This window comes from Brachionichthys hirsutus, unplaced genomic scaffold (genome assembly GCF_040956055.1).
Source record: "Brachionichthys hirsutus isolate HB-005 unplaced genomic scaffold, CSIRO-AGI_Bhir_v1 contig_646, whole genome shotgun sequence".
Taxonomy (NCBI): Eukaryota; Metazoa; Chordata; class Actinopteri; order Lophiiformes; family Brachionichthyidae; genus Brachionichthys; species Brachionichthys hirsutus.
Genome location: NW_027180356.1, coordinates 110,127 through 126,755, shown reverse-complemented (window position 1 = coordinate 126,755; position 16,629 = coordinate 110,127). Strand labels below are relative to the sequence as shown.

The following is a 16,629-nucleotide window of genomic DNA, read 5'->3' as shown; positions in this document are numbered from 1 at the left end:
CGTGTTAAAAATGAAATATTTAAATCTGCTTGGTTGGATTATATGCAACAGTTTAATTTGAGTCCATCGCTGTATTCATTTGTTCTTTGCCATTTTGAAAGCCTGCACCTCTGCACCTGCATGCTCATCACCCAACCCTGTTCTCCTCTCCTCTCAGTGATCCACTCTCTTTGATTATCTTTCCTCTCATCTGCCTTTTGTTTGTCCTGTTTATAGTTGTAAACTGCCACCGATGAGAATATGCAAATGCACTTTCCATGTGGCTCGTTTCAAATTGCCGTCATCAAGCTGTTTTTTGAGCCCTTTGAATTGCGTGTTAAGGCTTGAATGGAATATTAGATTAATAAAAACATGGAAAACAGGAAGTAGCCTTTGTTAGCCGGCGGTCTGGTCTGACAGTAAATACGTGTAGTGTGACTGGAAGGTTTTGTGTGCGATTTAAATATTACACCTCAATACAATCTCAAACAAATCAGGTGTTGTCTTGCACTTCCACTGATATTTTCCACCTTGTTTATCGAAGCTTGACAATACTTGATATATGAATAATTTTCCTCAGTGAAATCAACCAGCTGGACCTTGGCCTCATTGTCGAAGTGTGGAACAAAGGCCTCATCTGGGACACCATGGTGGGGACAGCTTGGATTCCTTTGAGGAGTATACAACAATCAGAGGAGGTAGGACAATTCCCCCACACACGTCTGAAGTCCAGAAAAAAAACATACAAACAGAAACAGAAGTACTCATTACGAATAGTAGGATTTCTTTTTTAAATACACAGTACAATACTAACTTGCTTCCATTCAGAGAAAATTCAAGAAAAAAATGTTAATTTGTTTGCAAAGGTTAATATCACTGCGTGCTTCTGGTTGCAGGAGGGCTCAGGCGATTGGATCCTTCTGGATGCAGAGGTTCTGATGAAGGCAGATGAGATATATGGCACCAAGAACCCAACACCTCACCGGGTCCTGCTGGATACTCGCTTCGAGCTGCCTTTTGGTTAGATATCAGTTTACGATCTTTTTTTTTTTTTTTCATTTTCTCACAATGCTCTACAGTTTGCTATTTTCCAATGCTCATTACAGGGCAGGGCAAACCGAGCGTTGATCCACTGAGCTACACAAAGATCACTCATGCGTCCAGCTAAAATGTCAGCAGTCTGTTCTTAAGGTTGCGCGGGGGGGGGGGGGGGATCATCCCGCTTGATGATGTGTTGCTGTCTTATGGAACCCTAGGTTTCATCGATCTGTCATCTCAACTAGAATAGAAAGTACAAAGACCACATTAACAACATGCTCTGTGAGCACAAGCTCACATTTACATGGGTAGCTTGTATATTATTTGTGTGAAGTAAATGGTAATGTTGTGCAGCTCAAAAACAAAATGTGATGCAAGAGCTTAATGAGGCTAAACGTGTACATTCATCGGGTGTCAACTTTTACTGTCACATTTCTTCTCATTGTTTATGTAAATACATTGATCAGATGGCATTGATAGTGAAGAATTTGGATTAACAGTGGAATGAATTTCATTTAATGGAGCAAATTTAACGCTCTTTAATCTCAGAGGGCCGTGCTGCCCCTGCTGCTCCTGCTGCTCTACGTACGCTGTCTCCATAGCCAACGCAAATGGGGCTCAAGCTCTGTGATCAAAAGGCATCAAAGTTAAAGCCTGGTGTATGTCTAAAAAAACCTTTTAAGGTTGCAGGAGGCCATCATGAGTCTGTCTCTGTACCACTGTTCATTGAAGCTGTGGATCGGCATCTCTTTGAAGCCCCGGTCTTTGTGTATGTGGCCTTTAATGTTTGTCTGTCTACAGAGCAGTTCCTATTGAAAAGTGTGAATGGTCAGATAATTTTGTGCATATTTGTTGTATTGGACGGTGCACATCAATCATCAACATCAATGAACATCATAATGCCAGGGCGAAACAGGGCTGTATGAAGTATACAGACATGTTTATCATTCAGATCAAGAAGAAACTGAAAGATAAATCACACACTCAGACAAGCATAAAACAGGAGATGGCGTAAAAGTTCATTTATGAAACAGTCTGACATTCACAATTTCAGATTGTGTAGATTCTAACTGTGCTTGGATTCCTTATTTCCTCTTGCTGCTGCATGATTATTGGTAATAGATATGGTTTGATTGGTTGGTTTAAATGGAGAATTATAAATATTAAACCATTACTTCATAAGTAAATGTCGATTTTGATATTATACCAGTTCTACCTTCTCTTTGTATTTACATTTGTTTTCTTTTCACTTTTTTGTTGTACTTAACATTTTTGATGTTTTGATGAATATTGTTTCGGAAAGTTAACATTTAAAATCTCTTTTCTCTTGGTGTTTACCAATAAACGAATCAGGAATATGATTCCTAAAAGCAGCAGGAGGTGAATGTTTGCTTGCAACACACTTGTTCACTTTTTTTTAACCAGACATCCCTGACGACGAGGCACAATACTGGACGGGCAAGCTAGAACAAATCAACACTATGGGAATGGATGATGAGGTAAAATGGAAATATCAATATCTTATTGCTTAATTTACTTAAGTAACAGTTGTGTATTGTAACAATAAACAAGGTGACATACTAACCTGCTTCACAGATAAAAGATCAGATTAATGTATTTTGTTTACTATCAAAAGCACTCTTGTTTGTTCCTGTTTGCTGCATATCTTGTAATGATGCTATGCTATACTATAATAATACTATTGCTAGAATATCTTTTGAAGATATTGAAGATGTTATGAAGTGGTATTTGGGTGTTGAAATATAACAACCTGGCAACGGGAAGAACGTACTTGATGCTACTGATTTTCCGCTGTCTCCTCTTCAGTTTCCCCTTCAGGATGTCGTTCAAAGTCGCCCATTGCCATTTGCAGCTTCCCAGTGTTGTGAGTCCACCTGCCCATACTATGCTTGGCCTCAAGATGGCGCTAATTCAATATATAATAATTCTCAGGCTTTCTGTTATTTATTTATTTCATATATATATATATATATATATCGTCTCACTTCCTTTGTCTTGTTGTTCTCCATAATGTGGCACTAAATCATAGTTTAAATGACATTACACAACATTACCACTAAAGGGCACTTTATTTTTTTATTTTCACAAACCCTACGACCTCTGACTGTACATCTCACTTGGAATGTTTGCACTTTCACCAGGCAACTATTTCGGATGGGCTGATCCACTGAGTATGTAAATCACAATTTAATGAAATTATCCTTCCTGACAAATCCCCAGTGCCCTCTGCATGTCCCAATGCTGAGTGTTCCTCAATTACATGTGTACGATTTCTATAAGATTTCTATTTATATTATTGTCATTATTTCACTCCAACACTGGTCCCTTAAATTTTCCCTAACTCCCTTTTTACTTTTTTTTAACTTATCGTACTTTCCTGCTTTTAATGTTTTAATCTTTTATTTGCAATTTTGCATAATATTCGTAGCTCTTTATGTTGTAGATATAGCTGTATAATTAAGCTGACCAATGGCAGGCTTTGCCAAATAATGTTTATATATTTCACCTTAATGTCTTGTCCTACTGTATCTCCTTCAATTTATTGCTTTTATGAGACAAACTCTAGCCAACCCTCCAGCAGATGAGTAACTAATGCTGGAATATCCTTGGATTATAATGTTTGCAGATGGCATTGTGATCTGCAGGGGGCAGGTAGAGGAGTATTTAGAGAAGTAGAGGTATACACTAGAAAATAGAGGAATGCAGGTGGGCAGGAGTAAGACATGTGTGTAAATGAAGGGCCCAGGGGAAACAGTGAAGTTACAAGGAATAGACGTAAAGAAGGTAGAGGACTTCAGGTACCTCGGGTCACACATTGCGGAGTGATAGAGAATGTGGAAAGGAAGTGAAGAATCATGTGCAGGCAGGCTGTAACGGGTGGAGGAAAGTATCAGGTGTGCTATGTGGTGGGAAGGATGAAGGGGTAGCTCTAGAAGACAGTGGTGAGACCAGCCATGATGGACGGCTTAGAGACAGTGGTGAGATCTCAGTGTCTTGCATGTAGCAGGTCATGCATGTAAGTCTTGTCCAAAAGTTAAAAAATTTGAGATCAGATCTTTTAATCGTCCTGTTGCAGCTCTGGATGACCAAGACAGCGCTGTAGATGACCGGGATAGTGACTACCGCAGTGAGACAAGCAACAGCCTTCCTCCACGTTACCACACAACGGCCCAGCCCAACTCTTCTGTCCACCAGTATCCCATGGGTCCTCGGCAAGGGCGCCACCCAGATTCCTGCACAGATTCTATCCATAGTTTTGATCTGGACTACAGAGACCAAAGAGGAATCAGGTAGGCAGAGTATTAGAGTGGACATGGCTGTGGAATAATATCAAGTGTACCAGAATGAAGTTGAAACCCCTCGGTAATAAAAATGTATCTAATTATCTTTATGTTCCTCTTTTAATTACTAATGCTAAAACAAATTTTATTCATTTACCAAGAATCTTTATTCTGCAGGCCTAATTGATTTAGTCACATTCTTATTCGTTTTTCTATATAACCTGTGGTGTAGTGCATTCAGCTCTCTTTGTTTATCTTGTGGTATATGCGACAACTTGATTGTACAATTAAAGTCGTAAAATACTTTAAATTCAATAACAAGCTTTTCTGTAATTCATCATTTGCGTTGTATGTATGTAAGTTTTCAGATGGAGCTGTACACTAGCTATACACCAAAAACGAAGAGCGTTGTACTCCACTTAGTTTGTAATCTGGAAATAATTTTGTAATCTTAAAACATGAATTCCTAAATTGAAAAGCATAATTTTGCTTTTAAAGTTGCATGAAAGTGTTCTCATTTTATTTTATTTTTCATTTTCCCATACCGCTTAACTTTTTTGTATTTTTTTTTGTTTGCTTGCTTCTTCTTTTCCTTTCCCTTCTATCTCCTCCCATCCCTTTGTTAAATATATACATTAAAATGAAATAGATCTCTAAACCAGAAAGGAAGGGTCAGAATTATACCTAATGATTCGGGCATGGGGGTTGAAGATTGGGAAAACAAATACAAAGGGCAGAGCAAGCCTCGGTTAAGTGACTTCTTGGATAGTGAGGAAGACAACGTTATCCTTCGAATGAGAAGACCTTACCCTGGGCCATCACACACCTCTTTCAATCAGAATCCTCAACATCGCGTCTTCTCGCCTGCCACCTACCCTGAGAGCTATGACACTATCGATCGTCGGCGAAAAAAAAAGATAAGAGACCCAGGAGGTTTGCTGAGTACAGAGGTAGAAAGAATGAGAGAAGAGGATTTCCGTTCTGATTATGCACTGCTCCGTGAGAAAAGAGGGGAGCTGTTTATGCGTCAGGTAGCAGAGATGCAAGAGGAGGAGGAACGTATGACATCGTGCCTCAGGCCATATGAGAACGGGCTTCTTTACAAGACAAGGATGTGGGCTAAAAATGAGCTTGACAGCACTTTGGAGAATTATGTAGCATACAAAAAGGAGCAAGACGCCAGAGCAGAGGCAGGGTTTGATTTTAATTCAGAGATTGCTGATGATCTGCAATACTCCATAGGAATAGAGGATGACAATGACATGATCTCTATAGCAGAAGACTTTCTCCCAGAGAATACAAGATATTATAAAGACACATATTCTTTCTCCTATGAAGGCGACATAGAAAATAATCAAGGTATTCGAGAAAGGATGTCTGAAAAAGCTCAAATTGGAGAATGGCCTGGAGAGGCAATGCTTTCTCCTGTAGAGGAACCAAGTGATGAATATGTCAACCCCATGGATGAGCTACAATGTCTTGTTGAGACTGTTTCTGAATACCTTGCTGAAAAAGAAGAGGAAATAAACAAGTATGGTTCCCTTCCTAAATCAAACAAATCTAGGCTTTCATCTCAGAGTAGCAACAGAAACGATTCATTTGGAGAGGACCAAAATAGTTCTAAAGATCCTAGTGGAGAACCCCAATCATATACTGATCACAGCATTGGAGGAGTAAAAAATGCTATGAGTTCTTTATTTAGTTCTCTTACTGAAAGAGTTGGAGGAGGCACCAAACATCCGGTCCCAGGTCCACAAGCACCATCTGCACATCATTCACAATCTGGATTAACAAAACTGTTGTCTTTTATTCCTAGATCAAATAGTTCTGCTCCTGTAGCTGTTGTGTCTCCTGTAGAAAGCACTGAAGAAAAATCATTGAGTTCTTTGCCCTCTCACCAACCGTGTAATGCCAATACGTATGTTCATCATCAAAAAGCAAAAACGCACACAAGCACTCAGACTCAAACAAGAAAAGATGTGCCTGAGGTTGTGAACAAATCTCAAACTACTCCAGGGCACATAGTCATGGGCAAATCTAATCCCTTGAAACTTTTTTCATCTGGAGACAATGGCAATTTGGCTGAATACAAACAAGAACAAGACTCTACACCTCAAAGACAATGGGATGAGAAACACAATCATAGAAGTAAGCATGTGATGACTGCTGAAAGTGGAATAAAAGCAGGAAGTACATCACAAGAAAGATATATGGGACCAAGACAAGATGGAACCATAGAAGACAGACAGAAGCATGCGCCTGTTCTTAGACCAGCAACGCCGGCTCCCAAATCTCAATCAGGAAACACTGGATTCTTCAGCCCTTTAAAGAAGTCATTAAGTTCATTGATCACACCTGTTGTCCCTGTTCATCCTCAGGAAGCCTCTCCTTTGACCGTTTGTCCTGTCTTTAGATCCTCAGATGATCCTCAACTGCAGAAACCTACAGAAGACTCATCATTGAGTAGTAAACATAAATTGCCTTCCCTATCCCTTGATAATGTCTCCACTCAACAATGTCCCAAAGCAGAGGGAGGCTTGTTCTCTGGTTTTTGGAAGTTTACATCCAGTGAGAATGTTACTGCTTCCATGAACACACAGAATCCTGTGGAAGCGCATCGTGGATCACCTTCATCATCCTGTGCCACAGCAAAGGATAATTCTGTGCCCCAGGAAACACCTGAGAAAGGATGGCTTTCAAGCATGTTTCACGCTACCGCTGCTCCTGCTTGTTCAAACCCGAATTTGACTAGTAATCAGCTAATTAAAAATAACAATTTAGCAATAAATCAGAAACCAATAATGGCCCAGCATGGTGTGCAATATCAAACTCAAAATCAACCTGAATCACAGAGTTTTTTGACAGGTCTTTTTAAAGGAAGGTCTAATGAGGATGCCTCTCATATGGGCTCGAATCAACCAAAGCAAGGAGGACTGTTATCTGAAATTCTTAAACTTACTTCTACAAGTGATCTATCAAGCGATTTCCCTCAGGAGTCTTCACACAACAGTCACCCACCCAAGAACTGCAATTCATCTCAGTTTCCTCATCACTCTGCCCCACAACAATGTCCTTTAACTTCCTCTGAAGTTGTGATGCAGAAGAGTCTCCCTGGAAATTACTCACATCAGCAGCAGATTTCAGATGAGACTCAAACACAACCTCCACAAAAAGGACTGTTGTCTGGCTTTCTTAAATTTGCATCCTCTGAGAAAATTCCAAGCAGCCAAGTAGTAGAACACCAACAAAACAATGTTCAATATAATCAAGAGGATTTTAACCAGAATACTCAAGGTACAAACAATGGACCTCATCTCTTGACTCGAGCATCAGTTCAGCAAATTGCCCAACAGGAGATGAAAAAGCCAAGTTTTACTCGACAACACACTGTTCCACTTCAGCAACCACCATCCCAGCCACATGGTCTTTTATCTGGTCTTCTTAAATTTACTTCGGCAGACAACATAAACACTCCGCAGCACAACCCCAAGACAGTCGCCCTAAGTGATTCCAGCGAAGAGCAAACAAGGCCAATTAATAGTCCAATTTTAAAGGATGATCAGCTGCAGACTAACTCTAGACAAAAAGTCACAAGTGGTTTATTTTCTGGATTGTTCAAATCCTCTTCAGAAAATTTAGCACACCAACAGCAGGCCAGAACAATACGGGAGACACACCAAGAAATCAAAATGTCAAGTTGCCAGACTGGTGAGATACAGTTGGGGAAAACAACTCAGTCAGGAGTGCTCTCAGGATTGTTTAACAAGTTGACAAATACATCTGATAATATTGCCACCACATGCTCAACAACAACAGGCCAGTCAATGTTTCAAAAAACTGATCATTATACAGCCACATTGGAGACCCCACTGCAAACAAAGTCACAGTCTAATTTATTACAACAGTCGTCACAAGAATTTGTAAGAAAAGAGGGAAGAGTTCCGCAAACTGTCCAGCCCAGACTTTTTTCTGGGCCATTAAACAAAAATGCAACTGTCAGTCATACTAATAGTCATCAAGGGGGAGTGTCAGGTCTTAATAATGAACAACATACAACCTCACATAAGTTTGCAGAGTTTCCTGTGGACCTCTTGAAAAGTGAAAATGTGAAAAGTGCTCCCTCAGAATTTGAAACAAACATTTGTCTAAAGCTTGTCCAAAATGCTATAAATCAAGGACACAGCAGACATGCACTTATTAGTCGACCTGTCTCATTTGATGAGGATAGTTTAGACTTAAGAACATCGGCTACTTTTGCACGATCTTTTCCGAGTAAAGCAGCATACTCCTCAATTAGCACAGGAAATTTATTTCAGTTACCGGTATGTAATTCTGCCTCAATTCAACCAGTTCCTGCAATGGCTTGTAGCACAGGAAATATTCATTCCTTTTTACAAAGCGATACAGCGTCTTCAGTAATGTCCACCACACAGCCTTGTGTTGATGAAGGCAGTGCCTGCTTTCATGGAACAAAGATGCAAAATAAAAACCAAGATCAGTTATCTCCTTATGGAATGAGTACCTCTTATGATGAAAATCAGTGGATCCAGCAAAGTACTCTCTGGCAGCAGTTTCAGAATGACTCAATAAATTGTCATTTCCAAGGAAAGAATCAAGTGTTTAATCAGAGTTGTGAAGTTGGGCCATCACTGGAACCTGGTCTTCACTGTTGCACCTCAAACGTATGTCAACCATTTAACTCGGCTACACCTTGGCAAACTATTTGCCACCAAGAGCAAATAGGACCATATCAGTTAGGACAGGGGAATGATAATCAATGCCCTGAGACAAAATTATACGCCAGTTATGAAGATTTGGGAAACAAAGAATATTCCTTTAATGAGGAGGGTGTGCTGAACCTAACTACTAGACAGAGCAATGCAACGTTTGGAAAATGGCACTCTTTCAATGATGGTAGCACCTATAGCATGAATGGAATTTCATATCATGAAGGCTATTATGAAGAGACTGCACCAAGCTTATCTTATTCTGCCAATTGGAAATATAGAACGGACAATACGGTCCTGCAAAATTGCCATGGTGAGCATGTGATTCATGGGAGTATCTTTAATCTGAGTAGACCAGTAGATTCAGGTTCTACTCAAAGTGTCAAAACTGACGCAGAAGACTCCTTGTATCTTGAAGACGCCGAGTGGTATCAACAGTGGCTCACACTGCTGGAGCAAGGTATATGGTGGCCGGCAGAAGATGGTGACTGTGGCTACTTTGTTTATACAGATCACAAGTACATTTATGCCTTACTTACAGATTCAGCAGGCGAATATGTCTATGCATGTGGCCCTGAAGGAGAATTGTTGGGGGATGCCGAGGTATTAGATGGTTTTCCCATTGCCTGGCTGCACAATGAAATGGTTTGTGTCTGTGGATTTAAAATTCCACTTTACAATGAGGATGAGCTTCTTTGGCTACCTGGTCAAGATAACTGTGATTCTCAACTTCTCAATGCACCCCTTGATTTGTCTGCTGCCTATAGAAAAGGAAATCAGATAATGAACTTAAATCTTGAGGAGTTTTCTAAAATGTTTGAAAATTCATTTCTGTCACAGTCACAACAAGGTGTAGATTTCACCTCTTACACATTAAACAAAGTCAGGATTGATCCTAGACAGCCCAGTTACGTCTACGAAGACCAATGCAAATATGCCATTGATCTTTCTTGTCAAAATAAAGGGCAGATTGGCCCTTATTGGAACAATGATGAAATTAAGACATTTCTTGCTCAAAAGGTTTCTGTTTCCATGAACTCTACTCCTGCACTGCATTCTAATTATCAGCCACTTTACAACTGTTACCAACCCAGCCAGAGGCGACGGTCATCCACTGGGGTTACAGTGAAGCACATAGATAATGTTTTAGAGGAAGAATGGAGGAAAAGGGTGTCTCCGGGAGAAGAGAGACCTCAAGTCAAAAACATTCCTTCACTTATATCCTCCTTTGTGGGAAAAGCATCAAAGGTGGAATTAAATAAAACTAACACATCAACTTATGATCAAGTTCCAGTCAAAAATGCAAAGAGCATTATTTTATCAGGTTTCCAAAGTCTTAAGTCAAAGATCATTAAAGAAGAACATACTGCTGTTGTGACTCAGCAGGAAAGTGTTAAAATACAGACACAAAAGCCAGCTACTACACAGGGAAGAATTTTGCCCACAGCACCAACAACGTCTCAAGTGCCTCACCACACACATACACCAAAACCAAGACTTTCACGTCAGACTACCATGGCACAACAAGCAACTCTGCCACTGCAGCCAAATGTAACAGTGCCTTTACAATCAGAAAAATCCATCTGTGAACCTGGACCCTTTGGACAACTTGCTACTGATAAACCAGTTGATAGACCAATGGAGAAACACACTGATCAACCACAGACAAGCTTTATGAATCTCTTAAAATCTGCAGTAGGAATAAATGAAGAAAAATCTGAACCACAAACCGTTTCTCCACCATTTCCAGATCAGCATTGCAAAATTGATGATGCTCCTTCAAATATGGAGGCTACTGGTGTTTCAAAACTTTTTGGCTCACTTAGTAGCCTATTTAATGCGGAGCCCGCTCCACTACAGAAGCAACAAATCAAACCTAGTGTTATTGAGGGTTCACTGACAACTGCATCAAGACCAAAGGGTATATTGAGACAACAAACACTGGATCAAAGTTGTACCTCTCCACCCACATGGAGCCACCCCCCAAACAAAAGTATATTAGTAGGAGAAATGCTAGTTGGGTCAACTGTAACTGCCAAGTCAAAACCCACATCTAAAACACCTGGACCATCTACAGCTCCACAAGAAGAGTTACTTGGTAAAAGGATATTATCAACGTTTAGTGGGCCAAATCCTCCACAGGATTCCCCCAAAACTGGGCATCAAGTATATCCATCACAAGCAAGTTCACAACCTCCTCAACTGGAATCACTTAGTAAAAGTTTATTATCAATATTTGGAAGAACAAGTCCTCCCCAGCCTCCTCCTCAATCCAAACAGGCTGATAATGTACCACAACAGGGGGCAATACCTCCAAAGGACCCTACAAATACAGGATTCCTTTCAATTTTTAGTGGTCCCAGCACCCGACAGTCTCAATCCCAAAGAGGATCTGTTCTAGGGGCAATTCTGCCCGAGTCATCCAGTTCATCAGAAAGTCGAATGAAGGGACTGTCAATGTTTAATGATAACATATTTCCGCAACCTCAGCCACCAGAATATTTGTCTAAACAGAAAATACCTCAGTCAAAACCTCAACTACAAAATTCACAGCCTGAAGCACAAGCACAGTCTGCAACCTCTATTCTTGGGGGGATATTCAGCGGCTTGTCTACTTCTAGTGAAAGTCCAAAAAATGCTTTCTTCTCAATGTTTAGTACTTCCAGTGCTGGTGGAAGTGAGAATTTGTCTACTTCTCCATGGACTGCAACATCCAAAGAACCTTCAAAGAATGTACTCTCCATTTTTACTGATGTTTTGACATCTCCGCAACAAATGCACAATTCATCACCTGTAAGTGTTACTGTTAATAAAGAGCCACCAACTACTTCTTTACATCACAATTCATCCCACATATCACCAGTTTCAACTAGCCATCTCCCGGTGGCAGCAACTACCAGTAAAATATCAAGTGAAGTGTATATTATCCCTTCTACTGATACTAGACTAGATACTGCACATTGTTTAAAACCAAATACGGAATGTGCCATTGTGGAAAGAGAAATGGGCACAGAGGGTTCAACGCAGGGACCTGCTCCCTCTAAAGAACCACCAAAGTCTAGCATGCCATCAATGATTCGAGAATCAGATCATCATACTTCAACCTCACAAGTTGGATTCTTTTCAGAAAGTTCAGCAAAAAGTTTGCTATCATTATTTTCTGGGCCCAGCACTGCAGGCTCTTCACCTACAGGGCCTGAACCTGGATCATCTGGCCCCAAGGATACACCAGTCAAAGGTATCTTCTCTGTATTTAGAGGTTCTGCTCCTCAGTCCTCTTCACAACCAGAAAGTTCTCTCTTGGGGGCAATATTTGGTGGCTCTTTGCACCAACCAACAACCCCTCAAACAGGTGGATCATTAATAAGTGGTTTATTAACAGGGACATCTCCCCAGAGTGCTGGACCGCAGACTGGAGGCTCCCTTTTGAATGGGGTTTTTGGAAATTCTGGCACGCCATCAACAGGGTCTGACACTAGTGGGTCACTCCATGAAAAAATTGGTGAAACCTTGGAACAAATTTCAACATCCTCTAATGGTAGCTCTACCTCAGTAGAAATCTTTGGGCAATCCGCTCAAACAGCCACTGATCAGACTGGTGGTATTTTCCTCAAAGCTTCTGCTCCTAATGGGACGACCGACAAAACATTACTTTCAATGGTTGGAGAATCTGTTCTGCCTGAAACATCTACTTCATCAGCTGCTCAAAAATCTAAAGAAGACAACAACTTTTCAACGACATGTCCTACTGATACTATTTCAGGTCTAACTCCTCTACCAAAACCCAGTGATGACAGTAAAACTGTTACGGCTCTAGACACTTCTGAAAATTCTGTAACTGATGCTGCTGCCAGGACCAAAGAGGAAATATTACAGCGAACTACAATTTTTTCTCTTGGGACAAGCCAACCTAAAGCAATTGTCAGTGTCACTGAAAATATGAATTGCCAATGTATAGAGTCTTGTCAAGCACAACAGCCTGAGAGACCAGAGCTTAAAAGTGGTCATGACAATCAAGACACAATACCACCTCAAGTAAATGAGGAAACACCAGCCACTCAATCTGCTAGGGTTGCAGTTCAGGAACAGCATAAGCCTCCAGGGCTAGAGAAAACTACTGGTGACTCATCAGCAGATAAAGTTGCAACCCTTATGTCCTCCTTTTTCAAACCAGCAGTTGTACCCACTCAAGGTCCTCAGCAACAACAGAAGAGTACAATTTTTGGACTGGGTGGGACAACACCCCAAGTTGCTACTGGTCAGTCTGAATCTGCTCTGTTAGGACGTATTTTTAATGGTTCAAAAACAGACATAGGACCTCCAAAAACAGGGGTATCATTACTGGGAGGTTTATTTGATGGTTCTGCATCTCAGTCCAATACTCAAACGTCTGCCTGCACAACTGGAGGGTCCATATTAGATGGAATATTTGGAGGGGGGTCAGCAGCAACGGCACAGCCCGGTGGTTCTTTATTTGGTGGATTTTTTAGAGGAGTTACTGCTCAGAGTGTGGGACCAAAAACATCAGTACTTGGGGGTATCGGTGGATCTTTATTTGGTGGTATTGGAGAACCACCTAAGTCATCTGAACCAATTCCAGTAGAGCCCAAGCCGACACCTGACACTTCTCCACAGCCGCCACAAAGTGAGAATGAACGAGTAACACCTAAAATATCTGCAGCTGTCACTGAGATTAACACGTATACACTTGCTGACGCGACCCCAATATTTGACATTCAAGAACAATCGAACAGTCTCACAAGTGGTAGTGCCTCAAATTCTGAGGCACTTTGTCCAGAAGCCACTAATGTCACAGGTGCTTCAAGCACTGCATCTGACCTAACATATAAGATAGAAAATACTCAAAATGAACTGAGTATTGATGGATTGATGATAAATGAAAAATCTTTGATAATTAAAGGAGCCCCTGAGAGAAAACAAAGTGACAAATTTGTCCCTCTTGATTCCCAAGAAGTAAATATGAATATGCCCTCAGTTAATCAGTTGCCCCATAATTCTGAGCCACCTCAAGCTAAGTCTCTTTTTGGTTTTATATCAACACAGAGTGATGCAGGAAAATCTCTGGGATCTCTATTTTCACCAATATCTTCTGGTGGTCTATCAATGCCTCAAACAGAGGGAAGCAGCAGTTTGTTCTCAGGGTTAAAAACGCTTTCTGGAGCTCTGTTTCAAGAGGAAAACCCTGTCCCAGGTAAACAAGTGCCTTCCACGACTTCAATATTTGGGACAAAATTAAGTTTTCCTTGGCAACCGGAGTCACCCAAGCCACGATCTGTCCCAGTTATAACATCTCAACCTCAAACTATCAAGATACGAATTGAGAAAACGCCCACTTTGCAAAGAGTCCCAACTTCTGATGCTCAAAAAATGGAATCGGTACATTTCACAGATGAAATCACGAATACACAGATCTGCATCTCCTGCCCCGAAGTAGATCCTTCAGCATCCCTGACCCTGGAGGAGAAAGATAGACTTGTAGAAACATACCCCTCTGCAGGTCGAACCGCTGGAGTGCAGCTGGACAACCAGACTAAGAAGGATCTAATGAATGCAAAAAGGCCAGTAGAAGCAAAATAAATGGCAACCCCTCCTCACCATTTATAATGCATTTTACATCGCTAAAAATGTTTTATTCTCTGTCCAGATCTACAGTTCATTTGTCGTCAATAGTTTAATGTAGTGTTTTAGCTTGAGTGTGTGTGTGTAGATGTGTATATAGATATATACAGTATATATTTTACATCTGTCTATTTGTGCTTATTCTTATTTCATGTTTTGCTTCTTGGATCATCCATGTTGTGTTTCATGTCAACATAATTCCAAAACAAAACTTACATGCTGTCCAAATCATGTGCAAGTGAATGTACCTGACATTATTTTATTATAAAAAATAACTATTTACAGTAACATGTATAAGTGTCCGTCCGTACTAAATAATATCAGTTTTGTTTTGGAATGGAATTATGTTATCATAATATAGTTTGTGCGTTGTGTATTATTTTTATAAGTAATTTTTTGCCCTTATATTCATATAAATCAAATTATCAAAAATGTTTCATCCAAGAACTTTTCAAACGTAACTCATATTCATTCTTAAAGTAAAAATATATTTTTTGGGACATAACACTTTATAAAGGATAACAATTAAAACATAAATATCAGCTCTGACTATATTTAATTGTAATCCATCCATAAACCTTGCATTTGCATTGCCTGCCTAACTATTTTTCACCATATATATTCCTTCTGATGGCCAAATGAAAGTACTTCATAGTACTTCTTATGTGTACAATTCCTGTTTGAAAATCTCCTTTGTTGAAAAGCATGGATAAGGACATGCTGTCCCTTAAATGTAGTCTTTGCATTTTTGTAATTTTACAACATGCAACAGCTTCTCTTCAACGTTGGGTATTCTGGGCCTGGTGAGATATGTGTAGCTGTGCCAGTTTAAAATTTAGAGGTAATATTCGTTAAAGTAAAAAATTGGTAAATGGTATCAATTTGTGTTGTACCTCATACAACAACATTCAGTTGCGATTTTCAGTAGAAATAGTTGTTTTCTAAGAACAAAAAAATATTTTGACAATAATTTATTTATTTCTCTCTCCCCATTGTAGTCCAGTGGATAGTAGTCGATTTGGGTCATCAGGAAACCTGAGTCAGGCCAGCTCCCAGCTCAGTGAGACTGGACAAGAGAGCACTGGAGGGTCAGAATTGGAGGAGTCCTTTCACACCTACCACAATACTGGCTTTCACCCCTCCACCACTGGCCGACCACGTACCAATGGATGCCATCTCACAAATGGACACTCTACTGTCCTCTCTAGTGAGAAGCAGATACATAGGCTGTCCCTTGAAGTGGGACAGAGCCTGAAAAATAACACTGTGACAGAGAGAGGGACTAAACTCCTGAGGTATGTTTTTTAGATTTTGATCATTTCATTTTTTCAAATAAGGAAGGTGAAAGTAACAGATTTGTTTCATGTAATTTGGCTGTTCTGCTCTTAAATTCACATAACCCAGGTTCCATGATGACGGCCCACCACTACCCTTTTCCCCATCCAGAGTTCGTTGGTTGAAGGCTATTAATAAAGTCAGGGTTGAACTCAGGGAGGTAGGTTGAGTTGCACTCCATGTCTTTTACCAATATATGATCTCTGAGTGTCTGACCTTCTCACACTCTTCTTTTGTACCATCATGGAGAACAGGGATTCCCTTGGATTATGCAATTTAACAAAAATAATAAATACAATTAAATGTTTAATGGTTAAGCTTTACAATGTATTTTTTATTTTATTTTTTGCTTATACCTTTAAACACTTTAATGGTGTAAATGTGTTGCTCAAATTTAGTTTAAATTGCATTCTTCATCCTCATTAGAGATATTACTTTTGTAGGAGGTGTGCAAACATAATAAAGGTTTCCTCGGGGTGCGAGGCAAAGAAAAGGTTGGGAACCCCAGATCTAGAGACACCATGCATACGCTATATGTAGAGTATAATGAGATTTACTTTCAATTATTTGACATTGGTTGAATTTAATCTCTTTCGTTGTTTGAAATT

General features: G+C 40.1%; 1 protein-coding gene across 1 annotated transcript in view; it reads left to right on the top strand.

The window, feature by feature from the left end:
- The window catches only part of LOC137913995 (protein unc-13 homolog B-like), a 46,686-nt gene that overhangs the window by 9,915 nt on the left and 20,142 nt on the right, over positions 1 to 16,629 (top strand). The window contains exons 4-10 of the mRNA XM_068757615.1: positions 560 to 677; positions 876 to 999; positions 2,443 to 2,516; positions 2,845 to 2,902; positions 4,115 to 4,328; positions 15,685 to 15,981; positions 16,091 to 16,181. Coding sequence (XP_068613716.1) covers positions 560 to 677; positions 876 to 999; positions 2,443 to 2,516; positions 2,845 to 2,902; positions 4,115 to 4,328; positions 15,685 to 15,981; positions 16,091 to 16,181 — 976 coding nt within the window. The remainder of the gene's footprint in view (positions 1 to 559; positions 678 to 875; positions 1,000 to 2,442; positions 2,517 to 2,844; positions 2,903 to 4,114; positions 4,329 to 15,684; positions 15,982 to 16,090; positions 16,182 to 16,629) is intronic.